Source organism: Eucyclogobius newberryi, unplaced genomic scaffold (assembly GCF_026437365.1).
Source record: "Eucyclogobius newberryi isolate DKJ021-1_F unplaced genomic scaffold, fEucNew1.0.hap1 SCAF_5, whole genome shotgun sequence".
Taxonomy (NCBI): Eukaryota; Metazoa; Chordata; class Actinopteri; order Gobiiformes; family Gobiidae; genus Eucyclogobius; species Eucyclogobius newberryi.
The window spans coordinates 30,761,172-30,779,448 of NW_027316167.1; the positions used below are offsets into that span (position 1 = coordinate 30,761,172).

The window sequence follows — 18,277 nt, forward strand, 5'->3', positions numbered from 1 at the left end:
ATTATACCTATAACTACTATTACCACCAGCAATATACCTATAACTACTATTACCACCAGCATTATACCTATAACTACTATTACCACCAGCATTATACCTATAACTACTATTACCACCAGCATTATACCTATAACTACCATTACCACCAGCATTATACCTATAACTACTATTACCACCAGCATTATACCTATAACTATTATTACCACCAGCATTATACCTATAACTACTATTACAACCAGCAATATACCTATAACTACCATTACCACCAGCATTATACCTATAACTACTATTACCACCAGCATTATACCTATAACTATTATTACCACCAGCATTATACCTATAACTACTATTACAACCAGCAATATACCTATAACTACTATTACCACCAGCATTATACCTATAACTACCATTACCACCAGCAATATACCTATAACTACTATTACCACCAGCATTATACCTATAACTACCATTACCACCAGCATTATACCTATAACTACCATTACCACCAGCATTATACCTATAACTATTATTACCACCAGCATTATACCTATAACTACCATTACCACCAGCATTATACCTATAACTACTATTACCACCAGCATTATACCTATAACTACTATTACCACCAGCATTATACCTATAACTACTATTACCACCAGCATTATACCTATAACTATTATTACCACCAGCATTATACCTATAACTACCATTACCACCAGCATTATACCTATAACTACCATTACCACCAGCATTATACCTATAACTACCATTACCACCAGCATTATACCTATAACTACCATTACCACCAGCATTATACCTATAACTACCATTACCACCAGCATTATACCTATATTATACCTATACCTATATATACCGTGTGGCCCCTCCCACTGTCTCCCATCCCAGTCTAACCAGGATCAGCCCTGCTTAGCTTTCGACTTCACACAAGATCGAGCAAAAGGAAATAATTATGAATAAGTCTCACTCAGGACTTGAAGCTGTGCTTTTAGCCTTATTTACAATGCTTGACACAGACTTTTCCTTCCCTTTGACATACCGTTTTTTTTTTTTCTTTATAAGTCGGGTGCGACTTATACTTATATTTACTTATACTCTGGAGCGACTTATATGTGATATTATTTATTATTTTCACACTTGCAACCGCATTTCATACTCCAGTGCGACTTATGTATGTTTTTTTCTTCTCTATTATGCATTTTTTGGCTGGTGCGACTCCGGTGCAACTTATAGTCCGGAAAATACGGTATTTTATATAGAAAGGCTGCACAATATTTGAAATTATTGCGATATGACTGTTATTGTGATATCTACATATTTTTGACACAATAGGTGCTTATTGCTTATATTAAAACAATTACATGCCTTAAATCTTTAAAACTCTTTGGTCAGTCATGGCCATTTCCTCTGTTGTAATATCGATTATTGCAATACTGATCAATTTGAAAGATGTTGTGCCGCCCTAATGTCAAGTCATAAAACATAAAACACTAATGTGTGTTCAGGAGTTTACTTTTAACAGTTAAAAGTCAGAATACAGAGCAATTTCATTCCTATCTTGACTTTCTGACTATGAAACTATTTGATGGACACCGGACAAACATACTATCAAACCTCGGCCCTGGTGGAGGTAATTACGAGGGAATCCCATGCTTTCTTAAACCAAACATTGATTCAGGGGCATTAGTCTGGCACACAGGGGAGAGGGGGGAGGGCGAGGGGGAGACGGGGGAGACGGGGAGGAGGGGGGGGTCTTGTGTGATCCTTTTTGATCAGATCTCCTCTGTGAAAGATGAGTGTCGCGCCCTCGTCCAGCCAGCTGTGAGGGGACTGGCCCGTGACACCGGGGCCGAGCACATATGGTACTGAGGGGGAGATAGGGAGGGAGGGAAGGAGGGAGGGAGAGAGGGAGAGAGAGAGGGAGGGAGAGAGAGAAGGAGAGGGAGAGAGAGAGGGAGGGAGGGAGAGAGAGAAGGAGAGGGAGAGGGAGAGGGAGAGAGAGAGAGGGAGGGAGGGAGGGAGGGAGAAGGAGAGGGAGAGAGAGAGAGAGAGGGAGGGAGGGAGGGAGGGAGAAGGAGAGGGAGAGAGAGGGAGGGAGATAGAGAGAAGGAAAGGGAGAGAGAGAGAGAGAGGGAGGGAGGGAGGGAGGGAGGGAGGGAGAGAGGGAGAAGGAGAGGGAGAGAGAGGGAGGGAGAGAGGGAGAGGGAGAGAGAGGAGAGAGGGAGGGAGGGAGATAGAGAGAAGGAGAGGGAGAGAGAGAGAGAGAGAGGGAGAGAGAGAGAGGGAGGGAGGGAGGGAGAAGGAGAGGGAGAGAGAGAGAGAGAGGGAGGGAGGGAGGGAGGGAGGGAGGGAGAAGGAGAGGGAGAGAGAGGGAGGGAGAGAGGGAGGGAGAGGAGAGAGGGAGGGAGATAGAGAGAAGGAAAGGGAGAGAGAGAGAGAGAGAGGGAGGGAGGGAGGGAGAGGGAGAGAGAGGAGAGAGGGAGGGAGATAGAGAGAAGGAGAGGGAGAGAGAGAGAGAGAGAGAGAGAGAGGGAGGGAGAGAGAGAAGGAGAGGGAGAGGGAGAGAGAGAGACGGAGGGAGGGAGGGAGAGAGAGAGAGAGAGAGGGAGGGAGGGAGGGAGAAGGAGAGGGAGAGAGAGAGAGAGAGAGAGAGAGAGAGGGAGGGAGGGAGAAGGAGAGGGAGAGAGAGGGAGGGAGAGAGGGAGAGAGAGGAGAGAGGGAGGGAGATAGAGAGAAGGAAAGGGAGAGAGAGAGAGAGAGGGAGGGAGGGAGGGAGGGAGGGAGGGAGGGAGAAGGAGAGGGAGAGAGAGGGAGGGAGAGAGGGAGAGGGAGAGAGAGGAGAGAGGGAGGGAGGGAGGGAGATAGAGAGAAGGAGAGGGAGAGAGAGAGATAGGGAGGGAGGAAGGGAGAGAGAGAGAGAGAGAGAGAGGGAGGGAGGGAGGGAGAAGGAGAGGGAGAGAGAGAGAGAGAGGGAGGGAGGGAGGGAGGGAGGGAGAAGGAGAGGGAGAGAGAGGGAGGGAGAGAGGGAGAGAGAGGAGAGAGGGAGGGAGATAGAGAGAAGGAAAGGGAGAGAGAGAGAGAGAGGGAGGGAGGGAGGGAGGGAGAGAGGGAGAGAAGGAGAGGGAGAGAGAGAGAGAGGGAGGGAGGGAGGGAGGGAGAGAGAGAGAGAAGGAGAGGGAGAGGGAGAGAGAGAGAGGGAGGGAGGGAGGGAGAAGGAGAGGGAGGGAGGGAGGGAGGGAGAAGGAGAGGGAGAGAGAGAGGGAGGGAGGGAGAAGGAGAGGGAGAGAGAGGGAGGGAGAGAGGGAGAGAGAGGAGAGAGGGAGGGAGAGAGGGAGGGAGAGAGGGAGGGAGAGAGAGAGAGAGGGAGAGAGATAGAGAGAGAGAGAGAGGGAGGGAGGGAGGGAGGGAGAGAGAGGGAGAGAGAGAGAGAGAGAGAGAGAAACAGACACAAATAGACAGGGGGAATGAGAGATGAGTGAGTTTTGTCCCAGAAAGGGAAAGAGAGGGGAACCAAAGAAACTAGGGAGAAAGAGAGAGAACGATAGAAAAAGAGAGATAGAGAGGGAGAGAGAGCAGAAGGGGTTCGAGAGAAAGACTGAGTGAGAAAGACTGATCAAAATGGAAGAAAGAAATAATGGCGTGAGAGGGAGAAGATGGAGAGGGAGAGATGCATAGAGAGAGAGAGAGAGAGAGAGAGAGAGAGAGGAGAAAGGGAAGAAGGGAGTGTAAGAGAAAGAAAAAAGTGGGAAAGAATAGAAAGAAACAATGGTGTGAGAGACTAGAGAGGTGGAGAGGAAGAGAGAGAAACATAAAAAGAGAGAGAAATAGATAGTGTAAGCAACAAGACAGGAGGGATGAGAGAGGAGAGAGAAATGCAACAAGGGGAAAGAAAGGAGAAAGAGAGAACCAAAGAGATGAGGGAGAAAGAGAGAGAAAGAGCAAAAGAGAGAGATCGAGTAAGAGAGAAGAGGCGTTATAGGAGTCGGGGAGAGAGATAAAATTGTGTACGAGAAGAAGGAGGAGAGAAAGAGAGAGAAAAGAAGGGGGAGAGAGAGACGGATTAAAAGAGTAAAAAATAATTAGGTGGGAAAAGGAGAGAAGAGAGTGGATGGACAGAGAGAGGAAGAGAGAGAGAGAAAAAGATAGAATAAGAGAAGAAATGGGAGTGATGAGAGAGGAGAGGAGAAAGAAAGAGAGAGGAAGAGGTAAAGAGAGAGTGGAGGGGAAAGAGACAGACAGAGAGAGGATGGGGGGAGTTAGGAGAGACGAGAGTGTAAGAGAAGGAGAGAAAGAAGGAGAAAAAAAGAAAGAAACAAAGACAAACAGATATTTGTTTATTTTAATATTATTTCTGACATTTTACCAACTTGATTTTACAAGATTTTGCCATTATTACATATAATTCCAATTTGTATGAAAATCATTCATTCAGTCTTTATTTGTCCCAATGTGATTGAATTCCAGCGTTGCAACACAAAGTTAAAGAGCAGCAGGGGAATATACTGGTAAAAATGTCATTAAAAAATCAACATAAATAAGTCTTAAAACAGACTTAAATTAAACACCACAATGTGCAAAAAGAGACTAAACCTAAAACTGATCCTGGACCAGATCAGGACAAAACGGACTCAATTTAGGACCAGATAATGATAAGTATGAACGCGTTATGTTACAGTATCGCAAAAAATGAATAAAGTAATAAGTTAAGACTGAAATATGAAAACATAAATAATACAGACTACAGGTTTTCAAAGTGAAAATCTACAAATCGATACTGAAACTTGTATTGAAACTAGATACATACTAAAAATAAAATAGAACTAGAATAAGAAAGTGCTATTATTTTGTGTTGAAAATGACTATTGTTTATTTGAAAATGATCGTTGTGGTATTGAAATAGGTAGAGAACATCAAGCCTATTCTTTAGTATCAAAATCGTTAGTATCGTGACAAGGCAAGATTATTCGTTGAAGAATTCCTACACAAAGTAATTCAAAGTGCTTTACATAACAGAGAAATATGCATTAAAATCACAAAACACATTAAACAATAATTCAAAAAATATACTTTGAAAGAGAAAAGAGCAGATACAATCGTTTCAGCCTAAAGACAACTGTTTTTAGTCTAGATTTGAACATTGTCAGAGTAGAACCTACTTTGGTCCTAGGCCATGGAGAGACTTGTACACAAGCAGAGCTGCTTTAAAGTCTCTTCTCTGAGCCACAGGAGCCAGTGCAGAGACCTGAGAACAGGACTAATATGATGGTACTTCCTGGTTCTGGTCAGGACCCGAGCAGCAGCGTTCTGGATGTACTGCAGCTGTTTTACAGCTCGTTTGGAGAGGCCAGTGAGCAGGTCATTACAATAGTCCAGTCTCTCCAAGTCAGGTTGAGATGCTATACCTTTGAAGTTTTTAGATAAAAGCTGCTGATGTTATTGATTTGATGTGGCTGTTAAAATTCAAGTCTGAGTCCATTATTACCCCCAGATTTCTAACTTGGTTTGTAGGTTTTAGAGCGAGACTCTGGATGTGACCGCTAACACTTTCTCTTTGTTTCTGTGACAAAGACGATTATTTCAGTCTTGTCTGAGTTCAGCTGGAGAAAGTTGTTTGCATCCACAAACTGATCTGTTGGATGCAGTGACAGAGTGAATCCACTGGTCCATAGTCACCTGCGACACATAGATCTGACTCGTCTGCATAATTGTGATAGGACACATTTTCACTGCGTATCAACTGACCTAACGGCAGCATGTAGAGGTTGAACAGAACGGGTCCCAGGACTGACCCTTGGGGCACTCCACAGGTCAGGGTCTTGTGGTCTGAGACACAGCTACCAATTTCAACAAAGTACTTCCTGTCTTCCAGATAGGACCTTAACCAGTTTAGGGCAGTGCCAGTGATGCCCACCCAGTCCTCAAGTCTCTGTAAGAGGATCCCATGATCGACAGTGTCAAACGCAGTGTTCAGGCGGATGTCATTTGTCACCTCAGAGCTGGGATGTGGTCTAAAACCGGACTGAAAAACATCAAATGAGTTGTTTATTAAGAGAAAGTCAGTGAGTCATTGGTAAACAGCCTTTACAAGGACTTTGCCCAAAAATAGCCGATTTGAGATGGGCCAGTAATTGCTCAACACTGTGACAACACTTGATTCACACAAATTATGCCTGAAAAACACCTGAAATCCAAAGTGTTCATGTGAAAAGGGGCTGAGTTTTAGACTGGACAGAGGAGACAGGACAGGAACTAGGAGGCACGAGCGAGGAAAGAGGATCTAGGATAAAGGAGAAAGGAATTAGGAGCGAGAAGCTGGAAGAGGAGGCAGGAGGGGGCTGAGGCAGATCCTGAGGTGCTCCGAGTGGGAGGATCTCTCATTCCTCTCCCCGACTCGCTCACACATCCAGCAGTTTAGACACACACGACCGCGGAGGTAGACAGTACTACTACTACTGCTACTACTACTGCTACTTCTACTACTTTTTCTGCTTCTACTACCTGTGTTTTCGCCGCGATGGCTGTTCTGTGAGAGGAGAACAGCAGAGAGGAGCAGAAAGGGAGAGTTAGTTGTTTTGTAGGAACTTGCGAGGAATGGCAAACTCCGTCGTCTCCCTGGAAACGTCCCACTAATGACAATGGCTGAGGTGAGTTTATTTAAGTTCATTTACGTCTGTTATCGCTGTTCTTTTTAAGATCGGGCGAGATTTTGTGTGTGTTTGGAATGACCTTAAAGAACATGTACGTTAATTCTTGAGATGGGACTAAAAGTGTTCGGAATTCATCATTTTGTTTCAACTTTTTGAGGTTTTGCAAAAAGAAAACGTTGCAATGGTTTTCGACTTCAGATGGCATTGATTTATTTTGCTAATTTGTCGCTGTTAATGCTTTTTTTTGTTAGTTTGAAATCTTGCCTCAACAAGGAAAAGTTTTGAAGCTGTTGAGTTTGAAATTAGCCGGTTCGGAAGAGAAAAAAAATTGCTTTTTACATTATTTTATCAAATTTACTCATCTGCAACAATTAAGAGGAAACAGTGATTTAAATGAAATAAAAATGTAAATTTTTTCACCATATTTTTTCTTTTTGCAAAAATTAAAAAGTATAACATTTGATATATTTTAGCTTTTTAAATGTATGATAATTTTGCATGTAAATATGTTTATAATAAAAATCTGAATAAAAACTTAAGAGTACAAAGTTGTAAACGTTAACTAATATTGATTACTTATAACAATTACCTCCTCTTTGTGTTTTTATACTTTTTAAACAGTTAAATAAAGAACATTGTAGGAATAAACTGCATAAGCTAAAATGTTATAGAGTACAATGTCTGTGGGAGTTTTATATCCAACAATATGACATTTTAGGGTTTGAATAATTGCACGTGTTCAAGTGTTTTGGAATCTAATAAAGACAAAACTAACAATGACAAAATTACCACAAACGGGTAAAACAAAAGCATTATTTATATTTAGAAAGAAAAGTAGACAGAATCCCGCTGTCATTATCAGGTTTAGGAATACAACACTTTACTACTTTATAAATGCAGTGTCTACAAATGACTCGATGTACTTGGTTTCCATTGGCCCTTGTACTTGCAATTATAAATATTATTATTGTTATTATCTATATGCAAAAAGCTTCTTATATTTATTCCAATTCAGCTTCAGAATGAGCTAAACCGGACTCATTCACAAAACTACCTCGATCTAGATAAGGCAATTCAAAGATGAACATTCTTTTAAATGTCAAAAATGTTGACATTTATCATGCAAAATTTAAGCACCACTTTCTGCTAATCACACGTATCTTTGTTTGTCGTTTTTATGCATATCTCGCTTTAAACGCCGGCCTCTTCCTTTTACTTGAACGCTACTTCTGCTCACCTGGGTCTGCATTGCAAGTTTAAATTTGTTTTTATCAGGATGTGTTTTTGCTTCTCTGCCATTTATAATCAGCAGTTTGTTGTTTGTGTGTTGTTTTTGTTGTTGTAAATGTCTAAAATGTTGCTTAAAAAGTGTAAAAAGGAGCAGAGCCGGAAACGAGGAGCTCAGCTGATGCCATTGGTTTTCTTGTATTTGTTGGTGTTTTTTGAGTGTTTGAACGTCAAACTATTTAGCATTTATTTTGTTCACATTCTGCATTTTAAATATTTCTAAAAGTGTGTGGCTCATAGCTTATCCTTCCCCAGCACATTTATGGCTCATGTAAATAAGAAAATGTGCTGCTGCAGTTCAAAAATGAAAAATTTGAAAATATTTTTGGCGTTTCAACAGCTGTTTTTTTCAGTTTAATACAGTTTTTTTTTGTTCAGTGTTTGTGTCTTTTGCTCTTTGTCTTCCTTTCTTCTCTTTACTTTTTAAAGACGGAGGAGAAATACTTAAAAAATGACTGAACACAACTTTTCGCTTGATCCGTAACGTTAAAATATATTGAATCGGTAAATGCACGTGTGACAAAATGTAGCAAAAGTATAAAAACATATAAAAATATTTCAGCACGAGAAACCTGGTCCGTTCCAAGGCCCAACACTGCACCACTGTTAATTCTTTCTCTGTTTTGATTCCAATATCATGAAAAATCAATCAAAATTATAGATAATGCAGAGGTATTTAAATTGATATAAATCTCGCTCGAGAGTTGAAGGTGTGTTTTTTCAGTCTGTGCATCAGTGGTGTGTGAATGTGTGTGTTTGTTTTTACATTTGACACCGGTTTGATGAGGTCAGGCTTTTATTTGAGCACAAAATCACACACAAGACGACCACAAGAGGGCACTGTTCCTGAGTCTGGCACATATAGTTCTAGTAACGGGCTTTTTGGTGATGATGTTGTCCCTCTTTTGAGAATCTGTGAGTTTTCTAATTCAATTTCATTTTATAGATTGTGTTTTATTTACGTTTGGCTCAGAATGAAAATGATCTGAGGTACTTTGAAGTTTTAGAACGATTTACGATTACGTACATTTCAAATAACCGTTTGATATTGTGTCTCTGTGATGTGACTAATGTGTTTTAATATGTCCAACAAAAATAGTTTTAATTCAGTTTGTGGATGAGAAAAGTGTTTTGATATACAAGGCAAGTCATTCAAAGTGTTTTGACAGGAAAAGATGCATTAAAATCACAGAAAGGATAAAGACATAAATCATCATTATAACATTTACTTTAAAAGAAATTATTTCAGTCAAATTCATTGTTTTTAGTCTAAATTTAAACATTGTCAGAACCTGTCTCACCAGCAGGAGGCCGGTCCATGCTTAGTCCTGACTCTGGGCACCAGCAGGAGGCCGGTCCATGCTTAGTCCTGACTCTGGGCACCAGCAGGAGGCCGGTCCATGTTTAGTCCTGACTCTGGCACCAGCAGGAGGCCGGACCATGTTTAGTCCTGACTCTGGCACCAGCAGGAGGCCGGACCATGTTTAGTCCTGACTCTGGCACCAGCAGGAGGCCGGTCCATGTTTAGTCCTGACTCTGGCACCAGCAGGAGGCCGGTCCATGTTTAGTCCTGACTCTGGCACCAGCAGGAGGCCGGTCCATGTTTAGTCCTGACTCTGGCACCAGCAGGAGGCCGGTCCATGCTTAGTCCTGACTCTGGGCACCAGCAGGAGGCCGGTCCATGTTTAGTCCTGACTCTGGCACCAGCAGGAGGCCGGACCATGTTTAGTCCTGACTCTGGCACCAGCAGGAGGCCGGACCATGTTTAGTCCTGACTCTGGGCACCAGCAGGAGGCCGGTCCATGTTTAGTCCTGATTCTGGGCACCAGCAGGAGGCCGGTCCATGTTTAGTCCTGACTCTGGCACCAGCAGGAGGCCGGTCCATGTTTAGTCCTGACTCTGGCACCAGCAGGAGGCCGGTCCATGTTTAGTCCTGACTCTGGCACCAGCAGGAGGCCGGTCCATGTTTAGTCCTGACTCTGGCACCAGCAGGAGGCCGGTCCATGTTTAGTCCTGACTCTGGCACCAGCAGGAGGCCAGTCCATGTTTAGTCCTGACTCTGGGCACCAGCAGGAGGCTGGTCCATGTTTAGTCCTGACTCTGGCACCAGCAGGAGGCTGGTCCATGTTTAGTCCTGACTCTGGCACCAGCAGGAGGCCGGTCCATGTTTAGTCCTGACTCTGGCACCAGCAGGCAGCAAGATGACGATTTCTAAGTCATCTTGCCTCTTCTAAATATTGAAAAAGACTATTTTATAGTAAAGTGATTGATACTATAAGTCGCAGTATTCAGTAGTATGCAGTAGTATGCAGTAGTATGCAGTAGTATGCAGTAGTATGCAGTAGTATTCAGTAGTATGCAGTAGTATGTAGTAGTATGCAGTAGTATGCAGTAGTATTCAGTAGTATTCAGTAGTATGCAGTAGTATGCAGTAGTATGCAGTAGTATGCAGTAGTATGCAGTAGTATGCAGTAGTATGCAGTAGTATTCAGTAGTATGCAGTAGTATGCAGTAGTATTCAGTAGTATGCAGTAGTATGCAGTAGTATGCAGTAGTATGCAGTAGTATGCAGTAGTATGCAGTAGTATTCAGTAGTATGCAGTAGTATGCAGTAGTATTCAGTAGTATGCAGTAGTATGCAGTAGTATGCAGTAGTATGCAGTAGTATGCAGTAGTATGCAGTAGTATGCAGTAGTATTCAGTAGTATGCAGTAGTATTCAGTAGTATGCAGTAGTATGCAGTAGTATGCAGTAGTATGCAGTAGTATGCAGTAGTATGCAGTAGTATTCAGTAGTATGCAGTAGTATGCAGTAGTATTCAGTAGTATGCAGTAGTATGCAGTAGTATGCAGTAGTATGCAGTAGTATGCAGTAGTATTCAGTAGTATTCAGTAGTATGCAGTAGTATGCAGTAGTATGCAGTAGTATGCAGTAGTATGCAGTAGTATGCAGTAGTATGCAGTAGTATGCAGTAGTATGCAGTAGTATGCAGTAGTATGCAGTAGTATTCAGTAGTATGCAGTAGTATTCAGTAGTATGCAGTAGTATGCAGTAGTATGCAGTAGTATGCAGTAGTATGCAGTAGTATGCAGTAGTATTCAGTAGTATGCAGTAGTATGCAGTAGTATTCAGTAGTATGCAGTAGTATGCAGTAGTATGCAGTAGTATGCAGTAGTATGCAGTAGTATTCAGTAGTATTCAGTAGTATGCAGTAGTATGCAGTAGTATGCAGTAGTATGCAGTAGTATGCAGTAGTATGCAGTAGTATGCAGTAGTATGCAGTAGTATGCAGTAGTATGCAGTACCCTCTCAGGATCATATACTGTGGAGTCCTGCAGAGCTGTTGTGTTTGGCCTGTTCTTTTGGCTTCATTAGCTTCATCGTGTCCCGCTCACCAGAGACTTGTGCCCCAGGAGCCCCTTGAGCCGCATTCGCCCCACCCCAGCCCCCTTTAGCCCCCCTTTGGTCCCCCCTTTAGTCCCCGTTCAGCCCCCCACCCAACCCCCCTCCTCCCTCCCTCTCTTACCCTTGTGTGCCCCGACCTGCACCGTCCCATCCCGCACTGCTCATCTCAACACAGTAACACAAGATCTGGCAATAATGTGAAGAATGTGAAGAAGTATATATTTATTTGTTCTAATCTTTTTTTCTAATTTAAGGTGAGACACTCTACGTGAACAGGAATAAATACTGTAATATTTATTTTAAATTAAATTGAAATATAAATTAGAAAAATGGACTGAGCCAGGTTTAAATGTTGTTGACATTCTAAACACAAGACATTGATCAGTAAACTATAAGAACATTCAAATTTAGACTTTATTTAAAGCCTAAACTGTAATAAATCGGGTTTAGATATGAACAAACCCTGCACAATCTGTCAAAATCCTGTTAAAATATATAAGATTGTACAGTTTGGTATCTGTAGGTCATATTAGTATTTCTATCTGAGATGCAAGTTGATGAAATTAAATTCAAATGTAAATTGGACAATGTGGAGGTGAAAGAGAAAGTGTTGAGAGAGAGCAAACTGACCAAAACCCCACAGTGAGAGTCGAGTCGGCTCACGTTTTAATGCTGCGTCGATAACATTGTAGTTGCACCTTTAAATACATTTAAAACATGATTGTGCTATTTACTTCAAAATCAAAAGAAAGAAGAAAGAAAAAAACCTGACTATATCAAGATTATACAGATATAATGCAAGTTTCTGTGGCTCGAAGATAAAATTATGACACCATCTAACACTAACATTACTTTAACTTTAAATATAGTAATAATTGCAGGACTTCACACATTATCGATTTGTTTAGAAGCAGCTTTATGCTCTAAACTCAAAGTGGCACCTCTAAAATGTGGTGGTGTATTTCATTTTTCCTCGAGTTATTTCAATTCATAGACAATTTTACTGATATTATGATTTAAAGGCAAAACAGGTACAAGGGAAAAATAAAATAAGAATGTGGACACCTTTGTTTACCACATAGTAATATAATACACATAACAGAGGGAGACATATCATTCTATTGGATTTTCAAACTAACTTAAAAACGCCCTAATTTCACTGAATGGCATTTATCTTCTGTTTGTAAATGTTTGTGTTCTTATTTTATTTTACACTTTATATTATTCTGCATTATTTTCAGGCTTAAACCTTGTGAGTCTGCACGTACTTCATTAGATCTTTGTCAGTGTTTCTTATTAATGTTATTTACAACATTTGCCCCCATAAATACTCTTTATCACTCTTTTTTTTTAGCATTCAAAAAGCTACTCACAGTACTAGTCACCAGTTACATTTGAACACCGTTTCAGTCTTAAGTTAGATCAATCTTTTGTACAAAACATGATCAAATAAACGGTATAAAGCTGGATTACGTTGCAGACGATGCAGTGACGTGTGTGTTTCGTCGGTACAAGCGAAAGCACAGATTTAAACACATTTATTCAGAAAAGTGACAGTAACGTGAGCGGTATTTGTAATTACTTTCCAATTCCTACCCCAGGACTAAACCAAGTCAGAGGAAGACAAGTTTGAACTGCTGCTAAATTCATCAGACTCTTTGTTTTGTCATGTTCTTTTGCTTTTGTGTGTTTTTTGAAACGTTCCAAACTGCTCCGGATCTCCTGGCGGTGCCTTCACTTAACACTTGTCGTCAATTAACAATTTACTGCCACGTCGTGCAGCGCGCAGGGGCCGAGGCTCCGGGGGAAGCGGCGGCAAGAGCGTGATTTACTCCGGGCTTCAGTGAACGCAGCGGGGGCTCCGGGGGCTTCTGGGGGCCGGAGTCGTTGGTACCAGGAGCAGCGTCCTCCCACAGCATTCCTCGCACGGCTCTTGACAAACGCAGCGCTCCGTGTGAGGCTTTTTGGAACGCTGTGTCAACAACGAGGGGGGAAAAGGAGGGAAATGGATGAAATTGCAACAGAACTGTGGCTTATGGTTGAGTTTGTTCAGGGATGTTGAGCTCTGTTTAGTTGGAGGAGTTGGAGAGGGGCAGGTTTGGTGAAAGGTTGGAGCTCGGTGGTTCGATTCCCGGATTGTTGTGTTTTTGGCGGTTTTCATGTTTCGGTTTGAAGTGAAATCAAAAGGGTCGTTCAAGGTTAGAACGCAAACAATTACATTTCTAGATTTAAAAAGGAAAGTAGCACAAAAGCAAGGGGATCCAACAACAGCTCTGTGTCCTTGGGCAAGGCACTTTTAATTAAAGAAAAGTACAAAAAAAAAAGGAAATTCATGAAAATACTGTTCAAACATTTGATTGCGTTGTATGAATTAATGCATAGACTTTGTGGGTTATTAACACAATACATATATACAAATGTACACTAACGAAGTATTATTATAATTCTTACTCTTGCTTAAAGTGAATATGACAGGTTAGATTTCACTAAAACATATTTTTTCCACAGATATTCTCGCAGTTTGACTCTTCTTGGTGTCGTTTATCACTTTGTTACTTCAACAATACAGTTAATAAGGGCATTTTATCCTTTTTTTAGGTAGTTTTTGACACTTTTCTTTGTTCTTGTTCTTTGTAAAGTGCAATTTTAACCTAAAATGTCTTAATAATAAAAACAAGTTCATTGACAGAACTGAATGATGAATAATGAAGAGATAAACCTCTTTACATGTGTTTCAGCAAGAGTTTTTCATTGTTATTTTTGATAAAAGTGTTACTGTCGTGTGATGGTGGCTCAGCAGGTTGAGCTGTTGTCGGTTCAAATCCCGCACTTCATGTCCAAATATTCTACTCACTGTCCAGATCAGTAGCTCAGTGGTTCTTCACACCAGCTACCGCCCAAGAAAATATGTGGCTTTCCTGGTATCTCCCAGATTCAAACCAGGTCTAAAACATGCAGGACCGTTCTTACAGACCAGGACTAAACCAGGACTAAACCAGGTCTAAACCAGGACTAAACCAGGACTAAACCAGGACTAAACCAGGACTAAACCATGCAGGACCGTTCTTACAGACCAGGACTAAACCAGGACTAAACCAGGTCTAAACCAGGACTAAACCAGGACTAAACCAGGACTAAACCAGGACTAAACCATGCAGGACCGTTCTTACAGACCAGGACTAAACCAGGACTAAACCAGGTCTAAACCAGGACTAAACCAGGACTAAACCAGGACTAAACCAGGACTAAACCAGGACTAAACCAGGACTAAACCATGCAGGACCGTTCTTACAGACCAGGACTAAACCAGGACTAAACCAGGTCTAAACCAGGACTAAACCAGGACTAAACCAGGACTAAACCAGGACTAAACCATGCAGGACCGTTCTTACAGACCAGGACTAAACCAGGACTAAACCAGGTCTAAACCAGGACTAAACCAGGACTAAACCAGGACTAAACCAGGACTAAACCAGGACTAAACCAGGACTAAACCATGCAGGACCGTTCTTACAGACCAGGACTAAACCAGGACTAAACCAGGACTAAACCAGGACTAAACCGGGACTAAACCAGGACTAAACCATGCAGGACCGTTCTTACAGACCAGGACTAAACCAGGACTAAACCAGGTCTAAACCAGGACTAAACCAGGACTAAACCAGGACTAAACCAGGACTAAACCAGGACTAAACCAGGACTAAACCATGCAGGACCGTTCTTACAGACCAGGACTAAACCAGGACTAAACCAGGACTAAACCAGGACTAAACCAGGACTAAACCAGGACTAAACCATGCAGGACCGTTCTTACAGACCAGGACTAAACCAGGACTAAACCAGGTCTAAACCAGGACTAAACCAGGACTAAACCAGGACTAAACCAGGACTAAACCATGCAGGACCGTTCTTACAGACCAGGACTAAACCAGGACTAAACCAGGACTAAACCAGGACTAAACCAGGACTAAACCAGGACTAAACCAGGACTAAACCATGCAGGACCGTTCTTACAGACCAGGACTAAACCAGGACTAAACCAGGACTAAACCAGGACTAAACCAGGACTAAACCAGGACTAAACCAGGACTAAACCATGCAGGACCGTTCTTACAGACCAGGACTAAACCAGGACTAAACCAGGTCTAAACCAGGACTAAACCAGGACTAAACCAGGACTAAACCAGGACTAAACCAGGACTAAACCAGGACTAAACCATGCAGGACCGTTCTTACAGACCAGGACTAAACCAGGACTAAACCAGGACTAAACCAGGACTAAACCAGGACTAAACCAGGACTAAACCAGGACTAAACCATGCAGGACCGTTCTTACAGACCAGGACTAAACCAGGACTAAACCAGGACTAAACCAGGACTAAACCAGGACTAAAACATGCAGGACCGTTCTTACAGACCAGGACTAAACCAGGACTAAACCAGGACTAAACCAGGACTAAACCAGGACTAAAACATGCAGGACCGTTCTTACAGACCAGGACAAAACCAGGACTAAACCAGGTCTAAACCAGGACTAAACCAGGACTAAACCAGGACTAAAACTTGCAGGGCTGTTCTTACAGACCAGGACAAAACCAGGACTAAACCAGGTCTAAACCAGGACTAAACCAGGACTAAACCAGGACTAAACCAGGTCTAAACCAGGACTAAACCAGGACTAAACCAGGACTAAACCAGGACTAAAACATGCAGGACCGTTCTTACAGACCAGGACAAAACCAGGACTAAACCAGGTCTAAACCAGGACTAAACCAGGACTAAACCAGGACTAAAACTTGCAGGGCTGTTCTTACAGACCAGGACAAAACCAGGACTAAACCAGGTCAAACCAGGACTAAACCAGGACTAAAACAGGACTAAAACATGCAGGACCGTTCTTACAGACCAGGACAAAACCAGGACTAAACCAGGTCTAAACCAGGACTAAACCAGGACTAAACCAGGACTAAAACTTGCAGGGCTGTTCTTACAGACCAGGACTAAACCAGGACTAAACCAGGACTAAACCAGGACTAAACCAGGACTAAACCAGGTCTAAAACTTGCAGGACCGTTCTTACAGACCAGGACTAAACCAGGACTAAACCAGGACTAAACCAGGACTAAACCAGGACTAAACCAGGGCTAAACCAGGGCTAAACCAGGACTAAAGCAAACATAAAGCTTTGATAGCGTCCTGTAGACTCTGTGTCCATTAACAAACCTGCACCAGCACCTTTGCTCCTCCTCATCCAGGACATTCAGGTCCACGTTGTCCCTGAGCTGGTCTTTCTCTGGTCTCTGTTCAATCTTCTGCATCTTTCAACCCAAAAAGGGCAAAGTTCACACATATCTTGAGGTTGTGTGAATCTTAAGTGCAAAGAGTGAGGAGGACGCAGAGAAAGTGAAACGTTTGAAAGGCTTTAGTGGTCGTAAGGTTTAGATTTCGCTTTAAGAAATCACTCACTGCTTTTCCAGCAGTGACACGGTCCATACAGACTGACCTTAAGAAATATATAGAGTTATTATTTCTGTAACGAATTAAGAATGTAACTTTACCTTTAAGAAGACTCAGATTCACAGCATCATGTGTATTCAACATATAACATAATGAAAATAACAACTCCACATCCAGCTGCAAACAACACATCACTCATTTACATGTTGTTCACAGTATATGAATATGTATTTATGAGGAAATGCCCTCTAAACGTCCTTATTTGAGCTGTGCAGGACGTGAGAGTGAGCGAGTGAACCAGGATGTCAGAGTGCTTCAGCAGCTGCTTTACAGCTTCAGCAGAGATTGTAGATGTCCAAAAACACCGGAGCACACTCAGTGGGAGCATATTTAAGTCATCAACTTACTGAAATAAACGAGGGCTTTCATAACTTTTATTGCGTTTTAGGTGAGTCACAGTAAATAATGGAGAAGAGGATGAAAGACGAGTGCTGTTTAACCGTGTGGGGGGTTATAACGTGGACATATAGAGGCCTGTGGCCTGTACTCTGTCACTGTTGAGTCCTTTTGCTTCTCCATCATGTTCATGTCACAGTCGAGCAGTTTCACTGTAACACCAGTGATAAAGTTCTGAAGCAGCAAAATCTCGCTGCGTTTCAGACTGTCCACAGTTTGTTCTGCCAGAAGAACATTTTCAGTTACACAATAAACATCTTCATAAGAAAGACTTAAGTTTGTTCATAAAAACGTGTCATGAATGAGGCCCATGTCCATTTACCTGTTCCATGACCTTTGAACCTCCTCAGCAATGTTTTAATACAGCATAAAACATTTGAAACTGTGTCTATACACGCTTGTCAAAACATGAAGCTAAATTCCTCTCTTTGTGAGTCCATAAAGCTAAAGTCATTCAGGTCCACGATGTCCCGGGTCTGTCTCTGCTCTCACGTCTCTCCTCAAACTTCTGCCTCTTTCAATCCAAAAGGGCAAAGTTCACACACATTTGGAGGTTTTATGAACCTTAAGTGTGAAAACTTCAGCTGTGCCTCTGTGTGAATGTGGTGCCACATTTACATCAGATTTAATTCAATTTATTCTGAAGTCTTTTTAGTTTAAATAAATAAATACAATAGATGAATAAGCTAGATTGATGTTTAATGCCAAACTGTGGAACATTCATGCCATCTCAGACTGACCTTCCACCAGAGAAGTTACAAAGTGCACTTTGTATTACCAATGACTGAATATGACGGATTATTTGCAGTTTCTGGTGTTTTTAACGATGTTTGGAGCCTTTGTCCGCCTCGTTCTCCGTCTCTGTGCTGTACACGTGTTGGTGCTGTATCGCCTCTTTGTGATCAATAACACGCATAAATAATAAATGATCCTGAGGCAGAGCGCGGTCACCATGGGCCGAGGGCGGAGCAGGGGCGGAGCAGGGGCGCAGCAGGGGCGCGCAGGGG

At 42.2% G+C, this 18,277-nt stretch overlaps 1 protein-coding gene across 1 annotated transcript in view; it reads left to right on the forward strand.

Moving 5' to 3' along the window:
- The first annotated feature begins 6,461 nt into the window (after positions 1-6,461).
- Positions 6,462-18,277, forward strand: part of bnc1 (basonuclin zinc finger protein 1) — a 31,966-nt gene continuing 20,150 nt past the window's right edge. The window contains exon 1 of the mRNA XM_072464749.1: positions 6,462-6,662. Coding sequence (XP_072320850.1) covers positions 6,648-6,662 — 15 coding nt within the window. The 5' untranslated portion in view covers positions 6,462-6,647. The remainder of the gene's footprint in view (positions 6,663-18,277) is intronic.